Source organism: Trachemys scripta, chromosome 9 (genome assembly GCF_013100865.1).
Source record: "Trachemys scripta elegans isolate TJP31775 chromosome 9, CAS_Tse_1.0, whole genome shotgun sequence".
Lineage (NCBI taxonomy): Eukaryota > Metazoa > Chordata > Testudines > Emydidae > Trachemys > Trachemys scripta.
Window position 1 is genome coordinate 87197040 of NC_048306.1, and position 17307 is coordinate 87214346.

At 41.4% G+C, this 17307-nt stretch overlaps 1 protein-coding gene across 2 annotated transcripts in view; it reads left to right on the plus strand.

Moving 5' to 3' along the window:
* The window catches only part of LOC117883080 (multiple epidermal growth factor-like domains protein 6), a 266421-nt gene that overhangs the window by 223910 nt on the left and 25204 nt on the right, over positions 1-17307 (plus strand). For both annotated transcript variants that reach the window (XM_034782047.1, XM_034782046.1), the window contains exons 24-25: positions 5574-5702; positions 11088-11216. In XM_034782047.1, the coding sequence (XP_034637938.1) occupies positions 5574-5702; positions 11088-11216 (258 nt within the window). The remainder of the gene's footprint in view (positions 1-5573; positions 5703-11087; positions 11217-17307) is intronic.

The following is a 17307-nucleotide window of genomic DNA, read 5'->3' on the forward strand; positions in this document are numbered from 1 at the left end:
TTAGGTAGATAAAAATATATGTGTTAGAATGAGACCGATTAATCACTCGTGCATCTATTGCCCCCTAGTGGAAATGAAAGCACTTAGCAACTTCCGTGCTTTAACAGAATATTCAACAGACTACAAATTGTGGAAATTGCACATATTATTTCCTTTTTCATTCTGTCCAGGAAGTGTTAAAAGAAACAGAACAATCTAAGTTCTGATGGAGAAATTTATGAGGTAATTTGTGAACATTGTACAAGGCTCTTTTTTAAAATAACTGATCCATGCCTTATTTTTATTACTCAGTTTTTTTTTTCTGTCTTAAACAAAGAATTTGCTGACTCCATAAAGGAGAAATGAATCCGAAGACTTATGCATGAAAAATTAAAAGCCATAAAATGGAAAAATGGCCTTTTTTTCCCAACAGCCTTTTTCTTATAGCTCTCCATAAGATCTTACAGCACCCATCTGGGCAGTCCAAACAATACAATACTGCATTGATTAAAGCAAGGTGATTTTTTTCCAGCACATAGTAAAGTTGCTAAAAAATATGTTTTCCAGGGTCCTGAAACTATTCATAAATTTGGATCAAACTTGGCAAATAGGAGGGATAGCTCAGTGGTTTGAGCATTAGCCTGCTAAACCTAGGGTTGTGAGTTCAATCCTTGAGGGGGCTATATAGGGATCTGGGGCAAAAATCTGTCTGAGGATTGGTCCTGCTTTGAGCAGGGGATTGGACTAGATGGCCTCCTGAGGTCCCTTCTATACCTGATATTCTATAAACCTGAATGAACATGTTTTGTCTTTTCATTTTGGTGAGGGGGGGAAGGGGGAGGGAGATCAGGTTTGGTTAGAAACTAACCATATTTACCTTATTTTATTTTTTGGTTTGGCTATCTATGAAACAACAACAATTATTCACTCACTTCCACCACTGATACAATCCATGGCAGATATATGGCTTCGTGCAAAAGGTCTTGAGGGAAGTAGAAGTGCTTGAGACACTTATAACTAGACTACATGAATCATAAGAAAATATTCTGCAAGGAACAAATCTACGCTAGCAAGAAGAATGGATTAAATGAACCACTTTTCCTTCTGCTTATCTTTCTCTGCTATATGAATTGTGAGACAAGTTAGTCAGTCTTGAGATAATTTGGTTGTTCTTCCTAGAATACATCTAAAAGACAAAAATTCTGAACTTATCAACTAAAATGAAATCAAAATAAAATACAATATATTTTGTTATTTACATTATTTCTGGGACTGGATAGGTCAGGATAAAAGGACTGGGACAAGCAGCCGGGGTGGGGAAGAGACAGGACTGTTCAGTGATAGATTGGATGGGACAGGCAGAAGGGATCAAACTTGAGGGGGAATGCTCCAAAGAGTCAGTGCCTACTAGAGAACACTTCCCAACAGAGCCTGGAATGGAGCTCAAGATTCCTGAGTCTCTCCAATCCTCAGCTGTCAGCAAATGTCTGTGAAACCCACTGGCAAAATGTGTGTCTCACCCCTCTTGTGATGGTGGTCCACATAGAGTGTGACTCTTCTTGGGGTGCCCAGAACTGGGACTCCTCTTGTTATCCTCCTGCCTCAGCAAGAGAAAGACTTGCTTGTGCTTAACAGTGTATCAGCTCCCTGACACCACCAGTCTGTTAGTCACCCAAACAATCATGGATCAGCGTTCATGTCATACTCCCCGTCAGTACCCAGCCCAGGCCAGGGAAGCTAATGATGCAACCAGTGGACCAAATTCAGTGATGTATCCTTGTCACGTGCCACCTGAGGCACGTTGCGCATATGCTAAAAAGAAAAGGGCTCTGCCAGCCCTCACTGTCCCTTGCAGGTAACAGTCGGTGCACTGCACCCCTCTGAAAGTGTCCCCCTGTAGTATCCAGCTCCTTCCATTGGACACTCACAGAAATTACCAGATTTGCTGTCCCCAAAAGAACAGTGTATACACAGCTTGACTGGTACAACTCAGGATCAGGTCCTTTATAACTTCACAGCACTGAGATATAGTGAAAACAATCATAAGTTTATTATCAAAGGCTGAGATTTAAGAGATAGTGAGTAAGGATAACAAGTGGAAATGGAAATGGGTACATATAAAACAAAGGGTGTAACTCGCGTTCTAGAATATAAACGTAACTTTAACAAGCTAAACTTTTGTCTAAAGTAGCTTGTCACACCTAAAGCAATCTCCCAGCAATTCCAACCAACAAAGTAGGGATCCTCCTATCATAAATGGAAAAGGCGCTGTCCTTTTTGCTTCCTCAGTGAGGGATAAAAGGGATGGGTTTTTTTGCTTTCTTCTTATACCCCAAAATCCACTGTTTTGAACCTAGAGACAGGATGACACCTCCCCTTCCCCAGTGCTTTATTCCCCAGTATACTGGCTTACCATCCTCATGTTGATATAGTATGCAAATAGACTTCCATCGTGTTGGCTTACGATGCTTATTTTTCATGTAAATCAAGGCAGACAGGTGTATTGACGTCCTTTTGTCTGGCAAAATCTGTTTGCCAACCCTGTCTGGGACAGAGACTCAAAAACTTATTTTCAGTAGTTGGGGAAGGTATTTCTCTCTTGTACACTGAGTCCTACACACTACTGGAACTTAATAAACAATAATATGCAGTATACAGTGATTCAGTTAAGAATTGAAACCACATGCAGTAATTTCTACTTTGCAGCTTGATATTGGCTCACCCACCAATGAGAATAAACAGAGGGCTGATCAATACTTCTTGACTGTTTGACACCAATATATGTTCTATTTCCCCATTTCTCTGAGACAGCACATGTTTGGAAGGTACAATAAGTCTCAAAGCATCCATGCGACCTTGAAGAAGCTACTGGCTGGACTGACTGAAGAAGAGGATTGCCATTCCACTTGGAGTAAATGAGCCAGTTGTATGAAATCATATGTTCAGAAAACTAAGCTGCCACTGTCAAGTCAAAGTGAGCTTCCCGGAGATTCCAAATCAGACCTTGCACTGTGCTACCACTACTACCTTTTGCCACCAGAGGACTTACATTCACTTTCTATTTTAGTCGACTGATAGCTACAGATATTGCACTGGATTTCATTGTATATTAGGCAGGGTAGGTAGTAACTCTCTTTTAAAAGACCCCATTTTCAGATGCAGCAGCAGTGGAAGGATTAGATTGGGACATAAAGCCTGATGGTGAGAAATGGAGGGACTGGCAGCTGGCAGGTGGAGGAATAGGAGGTGTGGGACAGAGCCTGGGAAACTGGGACTGACGGGGCAAAGAGACTGCGATGAGAAGGCCAGCAGGGTGTTGGGATCTGGGTCTGGTGAGGCAAGAACACAGGAACAAGGAGCCAGGGGTACATGGGTGGGGGTGGGGGGGGAAGAGACAGGACTGGGACAGGGGCAGAAGGGGTCAGGCTTGGAGGAGAATGGGGGAGAAAGGTCTGTGTCCAATAGAGAACGCACCCCTCAAGAACCTGGAATGGAACACAAGATTCCTGAGTCTCAACATTCCTCTGTCTCCATCTTTGAAACCCACTGGCAAAGTGTGTCGCATCTCACTCCCTCCCTCATCTCCCTCCAGACAGAGGATAACAACCTCTTATTGCTGTCAGTTACTCAGCTCATATAGAAGAAGTCTATGCTGTAGATCTAAAGGTTCCAACCATGTTGATGATCTATTCAGTTGTTAGTATGATTCCATATGATGGAATTTCTGTGGGGGGATTTGTTTGTGCATTGAGTGGTTTCTTCTTAAAAAAAAAAGTAGAAAATTGTACACACAAAACTTATCTCATTTTATCGATGGGGAACTGAGGCACAGAGATTAAGGTCAAAAGTGTCCACCAATTTTGGGTGCTCAGTTGAGATGTTTATGTAGAATGATACTGTTGCATCTTATAGGGGTGCTGTCAAATTTGATTCATTAATGTTTGCTAAGCACTCAGAAATTATAGTGATTGGCATCATAGAAAAACACATGAGGAAATTAATAATTCTGTATTCAGAGCACGGATTAAATGGTATGCAGTAAGTAAGGCCTACTGCCACACATAGAGCAATGTGGATAAAACAAAATATTGCATAGCTGCTCATCCAGTGTCCATCCAGAACACTGAATGAGGGAGGGGTCCTGTGGAAAAATTGGACATGTTCTTATAATTAAAAATTCATTATAATGCAGATGCACAAGGGGACTGAATTAAGGTTGCACAGACAAGCTTAATTCTATCACTTCCTAACTTTTTAGAATTTGACTATGCAACCTTAGCATTCTTTTAGCATAGTATTTTGCACATAATATGGATATAGAAACCTCTTGACCACTGAGACAATCGTTGATAGTTTATTCTCCCTATGTCAAGTGTTCCTTTATTGGTGCATACATAGCCTGAATCAGCAGGTCTACTCTTTCTCACACTCTGCAAGTGTATTTATTGAATCTCTGTGATGCCCTGAAGAGGCCCTGCCACATTTAGTTTCCCTTGATGTTCTTTGCCTACCAATGTGAATTATCTGCTTCTTCTAGCAAGTTTTTCCTGTAAACACTGAACTGCAATAATATATCTTATATTTGTTTTGTAAAACTTTTTAGAAATATGGCAGGACAGTCAATTGGATCATATGTCCGCAAATCTAAAGATAAGGAGATGGGACAGAGATGATCTAAACTTTGTGTTATACAGAATTGCCTGACCTCTTGAAATCCACCTTATCTCCAAATGTATCTCGCATAGAACTGGGAAATCTTTCCTCTTTTTAGTCTATTCACCTTTTTCTTCACTTTTAATAACATAACAACTGGTTTATGTGAATTCACATTCATTAGCTCTCATAGATTCATAGATTATAGGACTGGAAGGGACCTCGAGAGGTCATCGAGTCCAGTCCCCTGCCTGCATGGCAGGACCAAATACTGCCTAGACCATCCCTAATAGACATTTATCTAACCTACTCTTAAATATCTCCAGAGACGGAGATTCCACAACCTCCCTAGGCAATTTGTTCCAGTGTTTAACCACCCTGACAGTTAGGAACTTTTTCCTAATGTCCAACCTAGACCTCCCTTGCTGCAGTTTAAACCCATTGTTTCTGGTTCTATCCTTAGAGGCTAAAGTGAACAAGTTCTCTCCCTCCTCCTTATGACACCCTTTTAGATACCTGAAAACTGCTATCATGTCCCCTCTCAGTCTTCTCTTTTCCAAACTAAACAAACCCAGTTCTTTCAGCCTTCCTTCATAGGTCAATAGGTCTCTAGTCTTGTGGTTTTGGATTATAGGCTCAGCTGCATTTCCCTGTGTAGCAATCTGTACAACAGTATAATAATCAGGGAACATATACCCCAAATTGTTGGACATGCACAATAATGGGACCCCATTCACTGCTTTTCAGTTTTAACTTTTAATGGCACACAGGCTCCCAAGTATAATTTCAGATTGACTGTATAACTGAAAGGGCACCAACTTAAAAGTTTTCCCATGTACAGAGCTTCCAGAAGCCAAGAGCTGGAATTTGCTGTTTGCCAGACAGTTATGTAAAAAAATGGGAACTGCTTTTTAAAAAACCCACCTTTTTTCCATTTTTAGCTTGTCCAGGTGGATTTTTTGGACTTGACTGCCACCAGGTGTGTGAATGCAAGAATGCAGCTCGTTGTGACCACATCTTAGGAACATGCCAGTGCCTCCCTGGCTGGGTGGGAGCCAAGTGTGACCAATGTACGTATAACAGCAATGATCCCAGCAAAGCTCTGACAAAGCTCACAAAAGCTCGTCTTCCTAACTCTAAAAATGGCTCCTGATTAGGTGTAGAAGAACCTAGTAAGTTAGATAGATAAAGTCACACTTCTTTCCAGAGATGCCATAAATGGAAACTTTTTTTTTTTTTTGGTTAGCATACAAATAATCTGTTATTTCCTGTTACTTCCACTGCAATACATCAAATTTAAGTATTTCACAGTACGTCCCATTTGTTTTTAGATAGCACAGTTGTGTCCTGCAATATGTTAACCGAACTTTTCATTTCTATGAAGTGTTAAAGGGCAAAATGTTACTCCAAAGGATTGTTTTGCTATTAGAGTGGAGTGGGGGTTGGGGGGGTTATAATTAATTCTTATAAATGTCATTTGCAAAAAAGGTAAGTTCCTGGAATTTCACAAACAGTAAGAATGAACTGTCCTACTTAATAAGGCAGGTTCTGAGGTGGTTGCTTTGTTTCTGTTTTGAATAGACATTATTGCTGGATCCTCTGATAAATCTGCCAGCAAATCTGATGGAAAGTCATTCTTTTCCTTATCTTCATAGCATCATTTGCAGGCATCACTGAGCCTTGTTGTTTGAAAAAATCAGTGATGGTGTTTTCTTTTCCAAATTAATTTTTTTATTTAAGCTTTAAACTTTCAAATACTGAAGATGACTCCTGACCCCAATGACTTCAACAGAGCCAGGATCTCACCCTGAAAGTACAGTATAATCATCCTCTGCAGACAGCACTGTGGAGCTCAGAACAATTTATACTCATTCATAGCAGCATTGCATAATAAATAGATTCTTATTGTTTGTGGAGGCCTGTACAGGGCTCGTTAGACCCACAAATGTCATGATTCTCTCAGCTAGAAGTTTATAGTTTATTTAATACACATATTTGACAAACTCCCTCCATTTTGTCACCCTCCTGCAAACTCCAACCACCTTAATGACCAAACCTGACTGCAACTTTTTCAGACATGCCCCCTGATTTGACCAACCCCCATTCCAACCCAATCCCCGTAGTGGCCTGCTGTCATGGGACATGCAACAACCAAACACTCCTGCTACCTCTGCCTCTGACCATATCCCACCTCTTTCCTGCAATTCCCTCTGCACAAACAAGCTCACACATCCTCCCTTCTATCTAAAGATCTTCTCCTACAATCTCCCCCATCCCTGTTTGGACAAGTCCCCCGACTTCAATGTTGTTGAACCTTCTGCTGTCCTCCCACCTACTTTCCAAACGTTCCCCCAGTGCCACCACCCAGTCTTTTTTCCTTCTACAAACACCTGGACTGGCTATTCCACCTTCAGTTTAATATATTAAAATTCTTCATGTCAATGATAATCTCTCTTGCTACCCTGTGTATAGGTTAATCAACTGGCTTTGTGAAATATAGTGCCATTGAAATATGTCTGTGCTGTTTGGGAGCAGAGGTGTTGCTGAGCGGGTGTGTTGCTTGTTTCTTGGTTGCAGTCCATTTACACTGTCCTTCAAAAGATCCACAAAGTTAGCAATCTGTCAGCTTCGCTCTTGACTGCTCTGTAAACTGTATTAAAAATTGGAAGCTTTGTTCCTACATATTTTATTAAATTCAATTAAGAAATGAGGCCCTTTGTCATAGGCCTCACATGTCCCCCTTCATCTTCCTAGCAAAGTCTACTGGGATTACGTAAGAAAGCAACTATTTATTCTCTTGCACTGGAACCATTAAAGCTTTATGCTGCCCTTGATTTATCCCTTGTGCTAGTTAAGACACCAAAGGCTTCAAGACTCCTTTTGCCTGTAAAAGGGTAAGGTCAAATAACAATGCACAGGGGTGACCTGTTTCTCCCTTAGCTAAACAATGTATCATCATCTAGTAATGCCTTGTACTACACAGATGACTTTGCAGGTTTGGCCAAAGGTTGCTAATAATAATAACAACAATAATAAACAATGTATGGAAGTGGCCTATTTCCAGGTCATCTAACCCCAGATATGATTATATTTATATCCGGGCCGCGGTTGAGAGCCTTGGTAATGGGGAAGAGGGCTAAAGTTTGGAGGAACCTAAGACAGAAATAGAATTGATCTAAGACTTAGCAGTATTAAGAGCTGCTGGCATAGGGAAGTCCCAGTGTGCAGATGAGAAAGCTTTCAGAATTATTGACAAGGCAGAATGCAACCTGTCTGAAGAGAACATGTAAACAAGGAGGGTTATATAAATGAGTCTGACTTGTTCTTTCACTGTGCCAAGAGTAGTGGCCTGCAAGACAGTTTGAAATCAAACACTAGCAACATTTACCAGCATTGGTCGCTTATTTCCAGAAGTTTAACTTGAGATGCCCAATTCCCAGGGCCGGCGCAACCCATTAGGCAACGTAGGCGGTCGCCTAGGGCACTAACATTTGGGGGCGGCGACCGTGGTGGCCGGATCTTTGGCCGTCCCAGTCAGCAGCGGCATTTCAGGGGCAGGACCTTCCGCCACTTCTTTCGGGGGTGGCATTTCGGGGGCGGGACCTTCTGCCGCCTCTGTCAGTGGCGGCATTTCGGGGGCCGGACTTTCCGCCGCCTAGGGCGACAAAAAAGCTGGCTGCGCTCCTGTCAGTTCCCTGAAGAGTGAAGTGGCTGATTCAACTGAGGGATCTTTCAGGTTTCTTTCTAGATGTTGCTATTATCAGTATCTCAAGGGTTGATTAATCCTGCCTTCTGCCCATACGCAGTGTGGTAGGGGGAAAGGCCACGGGAAGCTTCTGCCCCACACAGCTCTGCACATGCAGAATGGCAGGATCCCTCCTACAGCCCAGGACACTTTGAGTGCATTGCTGGTGAGTGCACCTGCACAGCTTCCACAAAGGATGTGGGATGGTTAGCTAGGCACGTCCAATCAGCTCTAGTGCACATGCTGCCATCAACAGCAAGCACTACACAGTGCTTCAGGCCAGAGGAGCAATAAGCCAATTGTTAAGCTATCCTGCTCTGAATCTACAAGCTGGCTTTTGCACTGGGTGTGCAGCCAGCTCCATTCTACCCCCAGGTACTGGTGAGATATTGTCCACCTGTAAATCTTTTTAAACAATGGCACCTATAGAAGAGGAAGAACGTTCTAAGATTTGGATCCATTGTACTGTTTGTCCTACTGCTCCAAACAGTATAATTCAAGCCTTGCAGAGAGTACTCTGACCCCTGCTCTGCTGGGGGCATTCACACATGCCTCTTTGCCTTTGTTCTGGGTTGCGTATTTGTGCTGGCATTTCCTGGAATCTGCTAGCTCTCACAGCTGGAGGAGCAGCATTTGTTTTCAAGTAATGAGATGAGCAGGAGGATGCTGAAAAATAATTCTGGAATCATGGGATTTTAATTGATTTTTACCTAGCCACCTAATGTAGTTTATAAACTAGTATCTTTACACTCCTCATCAAAAAAAGAGGAAGAAGAATTCAATTCACTCTGCTCCATCAGTAGAGAAACCTGCAAGCATAGCTTGATCATTTCACTTGCTGGTTCAGTCTTCCAACATTGTAAATCCTCTGCTAAGCAGTATGCTCCAAAGATGAACCAAGGCCTGTATACTCCTAACAAGAGACAGAAATGTTTAATTTTCCTCACCAAGAGTTCCTGCTTTTGTTTTGGAATTTCTAAATCCCATCTGTCTCCTAGTAGGCATAACAAGAGATTTGCATGCACGTGATGTAAACTTCTGGTGAGATACACTCTCAGGGTTAATCTACACTAAATCAGGGAACCTAGTAATACCCTTTTACAGCATAATTCTGATTCGTATTGTGAACAACCAGTTTAAATCTGTCCCTATAATCAAGGTAAAGCTCATTCAGATGGTCTGAGTCTTTAATTTGGTGATGCAGATAGGCCCCATCCAAAATATAGAGTTTAACAATGTTGTAACCGGGTCCCTGGGCTTGGCTACAGTAGTGATACAGATGGGAGCTAACTGATTTAAAAATAAATATGTTCAAAAGGAACTACAAGTGAAATAGGAGTACTTGTGGCACCTTAGAGACTAACAAATTTATTAGAGCATAAGCTTTCGTGGACTACAGCCCACTTCTTCGGATGCTGGNTATTAGAGCATAAGCTTTCGTGGACTACAGCCCACTTCTTCGGATGCTGGGCTGTAGTCCACGAAAGCTTATGCTCTAATAAATTTGTTAGTCTCTAAGGTGCCACAAGTACTCCTGTTCTTCTTTTTGCGGATACAGACTAACACGGCTGTTACTCTGATACAACTGAAATGTCATCCATGTAAATCACACTGGGACACTGAAAAGCCTCAGACAAGAAGCTACGGGTTATGAATAGGCCAAATGCGTCAACCACATTCACAACTGAAGTGGGGAAAATTCCATTCTTCCGTTCTCTCTCTCACGGATGAGTCTTTCATGCAATACTACATCTTGATCCCCAAAAGGGCTAGGGATTTTGATGAAAGGTCAAAGCGTGGGCGCAGTCCTATGAGGTCTATGTGCCAAAGTTAACGGGAGCAAAGGACACATGGCATTTCACAGGATCGGACCCTTTTATTTTCTCTTGGGAAGAATGCCGATGGTGTTTGTTATCTCTGGGGAAACAAGTGTGATAGCATAGAATTAAAGCCTCCATTAAGACAAAAAGACAACAACTATCTTATTCTTTTATTTTGGCCATCTATAAGGACATTCCTGCATTTCTTCCTTAAAATACCTTGAGTTATACTCTAGAAAGCAAAGTGACAATATACACCATTTACTGCCATTTAAAGACAGACAAAGCCATGACAATGGAGACAACAGAAATCTTGTAATGCCATTTTGTCCATGGGAGGCAACACCAGTAGAGGACAAAATGGAGCTGAAGCAAGGATATTCTTGTGAGATACAGGGTTAAGTTTTCACCTGGGAGCCAGCTGCTTACCTAATGTGATAAAATTATCACTGCTTTCTGAGCAAAGAATAAGGCTTTGGGTGAGCTAAAGCATCGAACTGTGAAAAATGAACAATGAAAACAATGAAGTTGTCAGTTCTCTTACCAGGCTGCAAATAAATAACCAGCCTGTCAAGCTAGCTGTTCTGCTGGACCATTAGTTTAAGACAAAGACATTCCAAGGTACAGGAGAACGACAGACGATATATCACCCAAGTGATTTGAGTCTTTGATAAAAATCTGTTCAGAATGCGTTGATACGTATTTTTAAGCCCACGTTATTTAGTGTCAGGCCTGGTTAATATATGAACTTATGCATCTGTATGATATGAACAGTCATAAGAAGCCAATTTCTTACTGATTTCCCTTGAATTGGGTTATGTCTGAATTTTGCTCTGTGTGATGCCTCCTTTGATGTGTTGTAATTGCACTTTATGGTCCTCTCTTTGCAGCCTGCCAGGGTGACAGTTATGGGGAAGGCTGCAGTCATGCTTGTAATTGTCACAATGGAGCGCGCTGTGATCATGTAACTGGGATGTGTATTTGCGCAGCAGGATGGAGAGGAGCTACCTGCCAGCAAGGTGCAGTGAGAACTTACTGGTAACTTCTGTTGCAAGAAGATGACAGAAGGAGAAAACAAAACTTCTTACTCAGGGATTTTTATTAGTATTTCAATTTGCCAGCTTTGTACTTTACTTTATCAAATGGCTTTTGATCAAAAGAAGATAAAATAGAAATATTGTCCCAACCCACTGGCTGATGTCTGCAAAGTTGGCCAGGGACTTAGCCACACAAACCCCCATTTGTGGAAGTTCTGTATGTTTTTTGCAGAACATCTTAAAGTTAATTTTCAGTATAGGTATTTAGTGTATCCTGCCTTAAGCAAAGGGACAGACAAATATTGGTCTTTTAGAAACTGATTTATGCTTATAGCAATTCATACAGGTGATTACTGAATAAAGGTGGCCTTTGGTACATGCTTTGCTTTATGGTAATTAAATATATGTACAAATGGGCCACACAGTCTGTAAAAAATAATATTCTAATTGAGGGACAGAACCATTTTAAGTTCAGGGCGTCCTATATCTACTAATAGGTGTAGGCAGCTAGGAGAAGTCTGTACATACATGGTACAGTATTATTATTTATTATTTATGTTATCATAGTATTTAGGCTGGACCAGGACCCATTGTCTAAGGTACCATACAAGCACAAAACAGTAGATGCTGAAACCAGGAGTACAAAGTGAAGGGTACAGTAGAGAGTTCCAGGGAATAGCTGACTTGGCTAAGAGGGATAAAATGTCCCAGAATGTAGTAAGACAGAAAACCTGCCATCTTTGAAAATTAAAATGAAATAAAAAATAATCCAGGCAACATCAAATATTTATCCAATTTACCCCCTTTGGACCTATTTCAATTTAAAAACGGAAGGTTTGGATTGTCTAGATAAGTGATCTGGAACCAGCAATGTAGCCTTTGCTCTCATCCCAATTTAGCAGTTATCTTCCTACGAATCGCTAGTTTGTGGTTGCTCCTTACACAGTAAGCTAAATCTAGGATTGAATGTCGTCACTGGGAGCTTTGCCGTTCACTTTGGAATTGCTAATTGAACCAATCTGCAGCAAAATGGTAGCTATTTGTATATTAGGGAAGTCTGAAAGCACCTTTTAAAATCTAAGGACAAAAGGTCTCTCTCCACATGCTTATGATTTCCATGGGAGAGGGGAATATAGACACACAAGTCTTTCCCTCATACTGATGGGTACAATATTGGCTGAAATGTGAAGTTTCTCTTAAGAAAATAGCCTCAAATACTGGAGGGGTTTCGGTTGTTTTTATTTTGTTTTAATTAACTGTAAATCAACCACTTTTTCAGTCAGAAGGACCCTAAATCAAACTACTTATTTTCAGACACAAACGGTTCCTTTCTATTGTGGTGCATTGTGGATTCTTCTGTGTGTTTGGTTTCTCTGATAATTTGATCATCTGGGGAAGGCTGGGGGAGGGAAGGGACTGTTGGGTAAGTGTCCTCCTCTAGTGACTGGTCCATTTGGTGGCCTAGAACCTACTACTGCTAGCAATTTATGGAGTTATCACTTGAGCACTTAAAGCACAAGCTTCTGCCCTTTGAGCTAAAGTTCCCAAGTTCTAGTTCCAGTACCCATAGTGGGGAATTCATTATATGAACTGCTTTAAATTAAAATATAGGCAAGCTTTAAAATATCATCAGCCTGCTGTGGATAGAAAGATGTAATAATTATAAAATTGTGTATCGTACAAAGTAACCATTAAAAAGTGGAACCAGTACATAGCCTCCTTCTTGTTGAGAAAGCTGTGAAGAATCAAGCTCCTGCTATCATAGGTGAGGATGGGAAAAACTAGAGATCATTGTTTTGGGATACAATTAAGCACTTTATTCACTTATCATTAAACAAAATTCATTGTAAACCCTTTGATTGCTGTCCTCAAAATGGCCTGTGGCTAAGACACTATAGTAATAAACTTCAGCTATTACTAAATTTCAACTATTGCTGTTCACTGTGTCCTGAAGGGGCCTGATTCTGCTCCCAAACCAGTTTTACATTCCATTGGTTACAACAGAGTTACTCCTGATTTACTCCAGTGTAAATCACAGTGGAGTCATGCTGTGTAGGTCAAATCCAAACCTGACTTACATCACTTGCACAATCAGTCAGATTGGTGTAAGACAAGGTAGAGTTAGGTTTTATGTATTTAACTTGCACTATCCTACTTAGAATCCATTGCTTTCCTGTACCGTAAATAGTTTGCTTACTTTAGGTTGTTAGCTGTTTTGTATTCTGAATAAAGCAACAGAGGGTCCTGTGGCACCTTTGAGACTAATAGAAGTATAGGGAGCATAAGCTTTCGTGGGTAAGAACCTCACTTCTTCAGATGCAAGTAATGGAAATCTCCAGAGGCAGGTATAAATCAGTGTGGAGATAACGAGGTTAGTTCAATCAGGGAGGGTGAGGTGCTCTGCTAGCAGTTGAGGTGTGAACACCAAGGGAGGAGAAACTGCTTCTGTAGTTGGATAGCCATTCACAGTCTTTGTTTAATCCTGATCTGATGGTGTCAAATTTGCAAATGAACTGGAGCTCAGCAGTTTCTCTTTGGAGTCTGGTCCTGAAGTTTTTTTGCTGTAAGATGGCTACCTTTACATCTGCTATTGTGTGGCCAGGGAGGTTGAAGTGTTCTCCTACAGGTTTTTGTATATTGCCATTCCTGATATCTGACTTGTATCCATTTATCCTCTTGCGTAGTGACTGTCCAGTTTGGCCAATGTACATAGCAGAGGGGCATTGCTGGCATATGATGGCATATATAACATTGGTGGACGTGCAGGTGAATGAGCCAGTGATGTTGTAGCTGATCTGGTTAGGTCCTGTGATGGTGTTGCTGGTGTAGATATGTGGGCAGAGTTGGCATCGAGGTTTGTTGCATGGGTTGGTTCCTGAGTTAGAGTTGTTATGGTGCAGTGCGTGGTTGCTGGTGAGAATATGCTTAAGGTTGGCAGGTTGTCTGTGGGCGAGGACTGGCCTGCCTCCCAAGGTCTGTGAAAGTGAGGGATCATTGTCCAGGATGGGTTGTAGATCACTGATGATGCGTTGGAGAGGTTTAAGCTGAGGATTGTAGGTGATGGCCAGTGGAGTTCTGTTGGTTTCTCTTCTGGGCCTGTCTTGTAGCAGGAGGCTTCTGGGTACACGTCTGGCTCTGTTGATTTGTTTCTTTATTTCCTTGTGTGGGTATCGTAGTTTTGAGAATGCTTGGTGAAGATCTTGTAGGTGTTGGTCTCTGTCTGAGGGGTTGGAGCAGATGCGATTGTACCTCAGTGCTTGGCTGTAGACGATGGATCGTGTGGTGTGACCGGGGTGGAAGCTGGAGGCATGAAGGTAGGCATAGCGGTCGGTGGGTTTTCGGTATAGGGTGGTGTTGATGTGGCCATTGCTTATTTGTACGGTGTGTCTAGGAAGTGGACCTCCCGTGTAGATTGGTCCAGGCTGAGGTTGATGGTGGGGTGGAAGCTGTTGAAATCATGGTGGAATTCTGAATGTTGCACCAAATTCCTAATTGAATTGACATTTACAGTTTACATTGTAGGGGGAAGGAATATAGGTATTATAACTGTCAACATTAGTAAAATTTCTGTACAGATATAGTTCGTATAGACATGGCTTCTTATTGTTGTAGTTTGTGTGCATTTTTAATAAGAGTTTTCTGCTAGTGAGGAGGATGAAAGTCTCAGGGAAAGAGGACATTCAAGCAGAGGGAAATGATCCCATAGTTGGGACCCTCCTTCCAGATGTTCCTCTCGCACTGAGGATACCTCTCCAGGGGAGGGAACTCCAGTTATTAGGAAGAGACAAGTAATAGTTATGGGTGATTCGATCATTAGAAACATAGATAGCTGGGCTTGCGGTGACTTGTCTGCCTGGTGCGAAGGTTGCGGATCTCTCGAGACATCTAGATAGACTTATGTGTAGTGCTGGGAAGGAGCCAGTGGTCGTGGCACATGTAGGTACCAATGACATAGGGAAGGATTGAAGAGAGGTCCTGGAGGCGAAATTTATACTGTTAGGTAAGAGATTGAAGTCCAGGACCTCCATGGTAGCATTCTTTGAAATGCTTCCAGTTCCAGGCGCAGGGCCAGTTAGACAGGCAGAACTGCAGGATCTCAATGCGTGGATGAGATGATGATGTAGGGAGGAGGAGTTTAGATTTATTAAGAACTGGGGAAACCTTTGGGAAAGGGGGAGCCTATACAGGAAGGATTGGCTCCACCTAAACCAAAATGGAACTAGATTGCTGTCACTTAAAATTAAAAAGGAGCAGTGGGAAAGCCGACAGGTCTGGAGGAGCATGTGGTTTGGACAGAAACATCCCTTAGGGGAGGATCTATTAATGGGGATTCTCTATGTCCTGGTAAGGAGGAGAGGATGGAAGATAAGAAAAATACATGTAGGACCTGATGAGAAACAGTCAAATGAAAAAAAGTCCCATTCAGTTACATCATGTAATGGCAGACAGCTAAAAAGTAACAAGTTTTTAAAGTGCTTATATACCAGTGCTAGAAGTCTAAATAATAAGATGGGTGAACTAGAGTGCCTCGTATTAAATTAAGATATTGATATAATAGGCATCACAGAAACTTGGAGGAATGAGGACAATCAATGGGACACAGTATATCAGGGTACAAAATATATCGGAAGGACAAAACAGGTCCTGCTAGTGGGGGAGTGGCACTATATGTGAAAGAAAGCGTAAAATCAAATGAAGTAAAAATCTTAAATGAACCAAACTGTACATTGGAATCTCTATGGATAGTAGTTCCATGTATGAATATAGCAGTAGGGATATATTACTGACTACCAGACCAGGATGGTGATAGTGACTGTGAAATGCTCAGAGAGATTAGAGAGACTATTAAAATAAAAAACTCAATAATAATGGGGGAACTCAACTATCGCTAATTGACTGGGAACATGTCACCTCAGGATGGGATGCAGAGATAAAGTTTCTTGATGCCTTAGATGACTGCTTCTTGGAGCAGCTGGTACGGGAACCCACAAGGCGAGAGGCAATTCTTGATTTAGTCCTAAGTGGAGCACAGGATCTGGTCCAAGAGGTGAATATAGCTGGACTGCTTGGTAATAGTGACCATAATACAATTCAATTTAACATCCCTGTGGCGGGGAAAACACCACAGCAGCCCAACACTGTAACGTTTAATTTCAGAAAGGGGAACTACACAAAAATGAGGAGTTAGTTAAACAGAAATTAAAAGGTACAGTGCCAAAAGTGAAATCCCTGCAAGCTGCATGGAATCTTTTTAAAGATGCCCTAATAGAGGCTCAACTTAAGTGTATACCCCAAATTTAAAAACATAGTAAGAGAACAAAAAAAGAGCCACCAGGGCTAAACAACAAAGTAAAAGAAGCAGTGAGAGGCAAAAAGACATCCTTTAAAAAGTGGAAGTTAAATCCCAGTGAAGAAAATAGAAAGGACCATAAACTCTGGCAAATGAAGTATAAAAATATCATTAGGAAGGCCAAAAAAGAAATTTGAAGAACAGATAGCCAAAGACTCAAAAAGTAATAGAAAAAAAAATGTAAGTATATCAGAAGCAGGAAGCCACATAGATGAACATAATGTGTTAGGGAAAAGTCAACATAGTTTTTGTAAAGGCAAACCATGCCTCACCAATATATATATATATATATAGTACTTAGGTTTTCAGAAAGCCTTTGACAAGGTCCCTCACCAAAGCTTCTTAAGCAAAATAAGCTGAGAAGGTCCTCTCATCGATTGGTGACTGGTTAAAAGATAGGAAACAAAGGATAGGAATAAATGGTCAGTTTTCAGAATGAAGAAAGGTAAATAGTGGTGTCCACCAGGGGTCTGTACTGGGCCCAGTCCTATTCAACATATTCATAAATGATCTGGAAAAAGGGGTAAACAGTGAGGTGGCAAAATTTGCAGATGATACAAAACTACTCAAGATAGTTAAGTCCGAAGCAGACTGCGAAGAGCTACAAAAAGGTTTCTCTCAAAACTGGGTGACTGGGCAACAAAATGGCAGATGAAATTCAATGTTGATAAATGCAAAGTAATGCACATTGGAAAGCATCATCCCCATTGTACATATAAAATG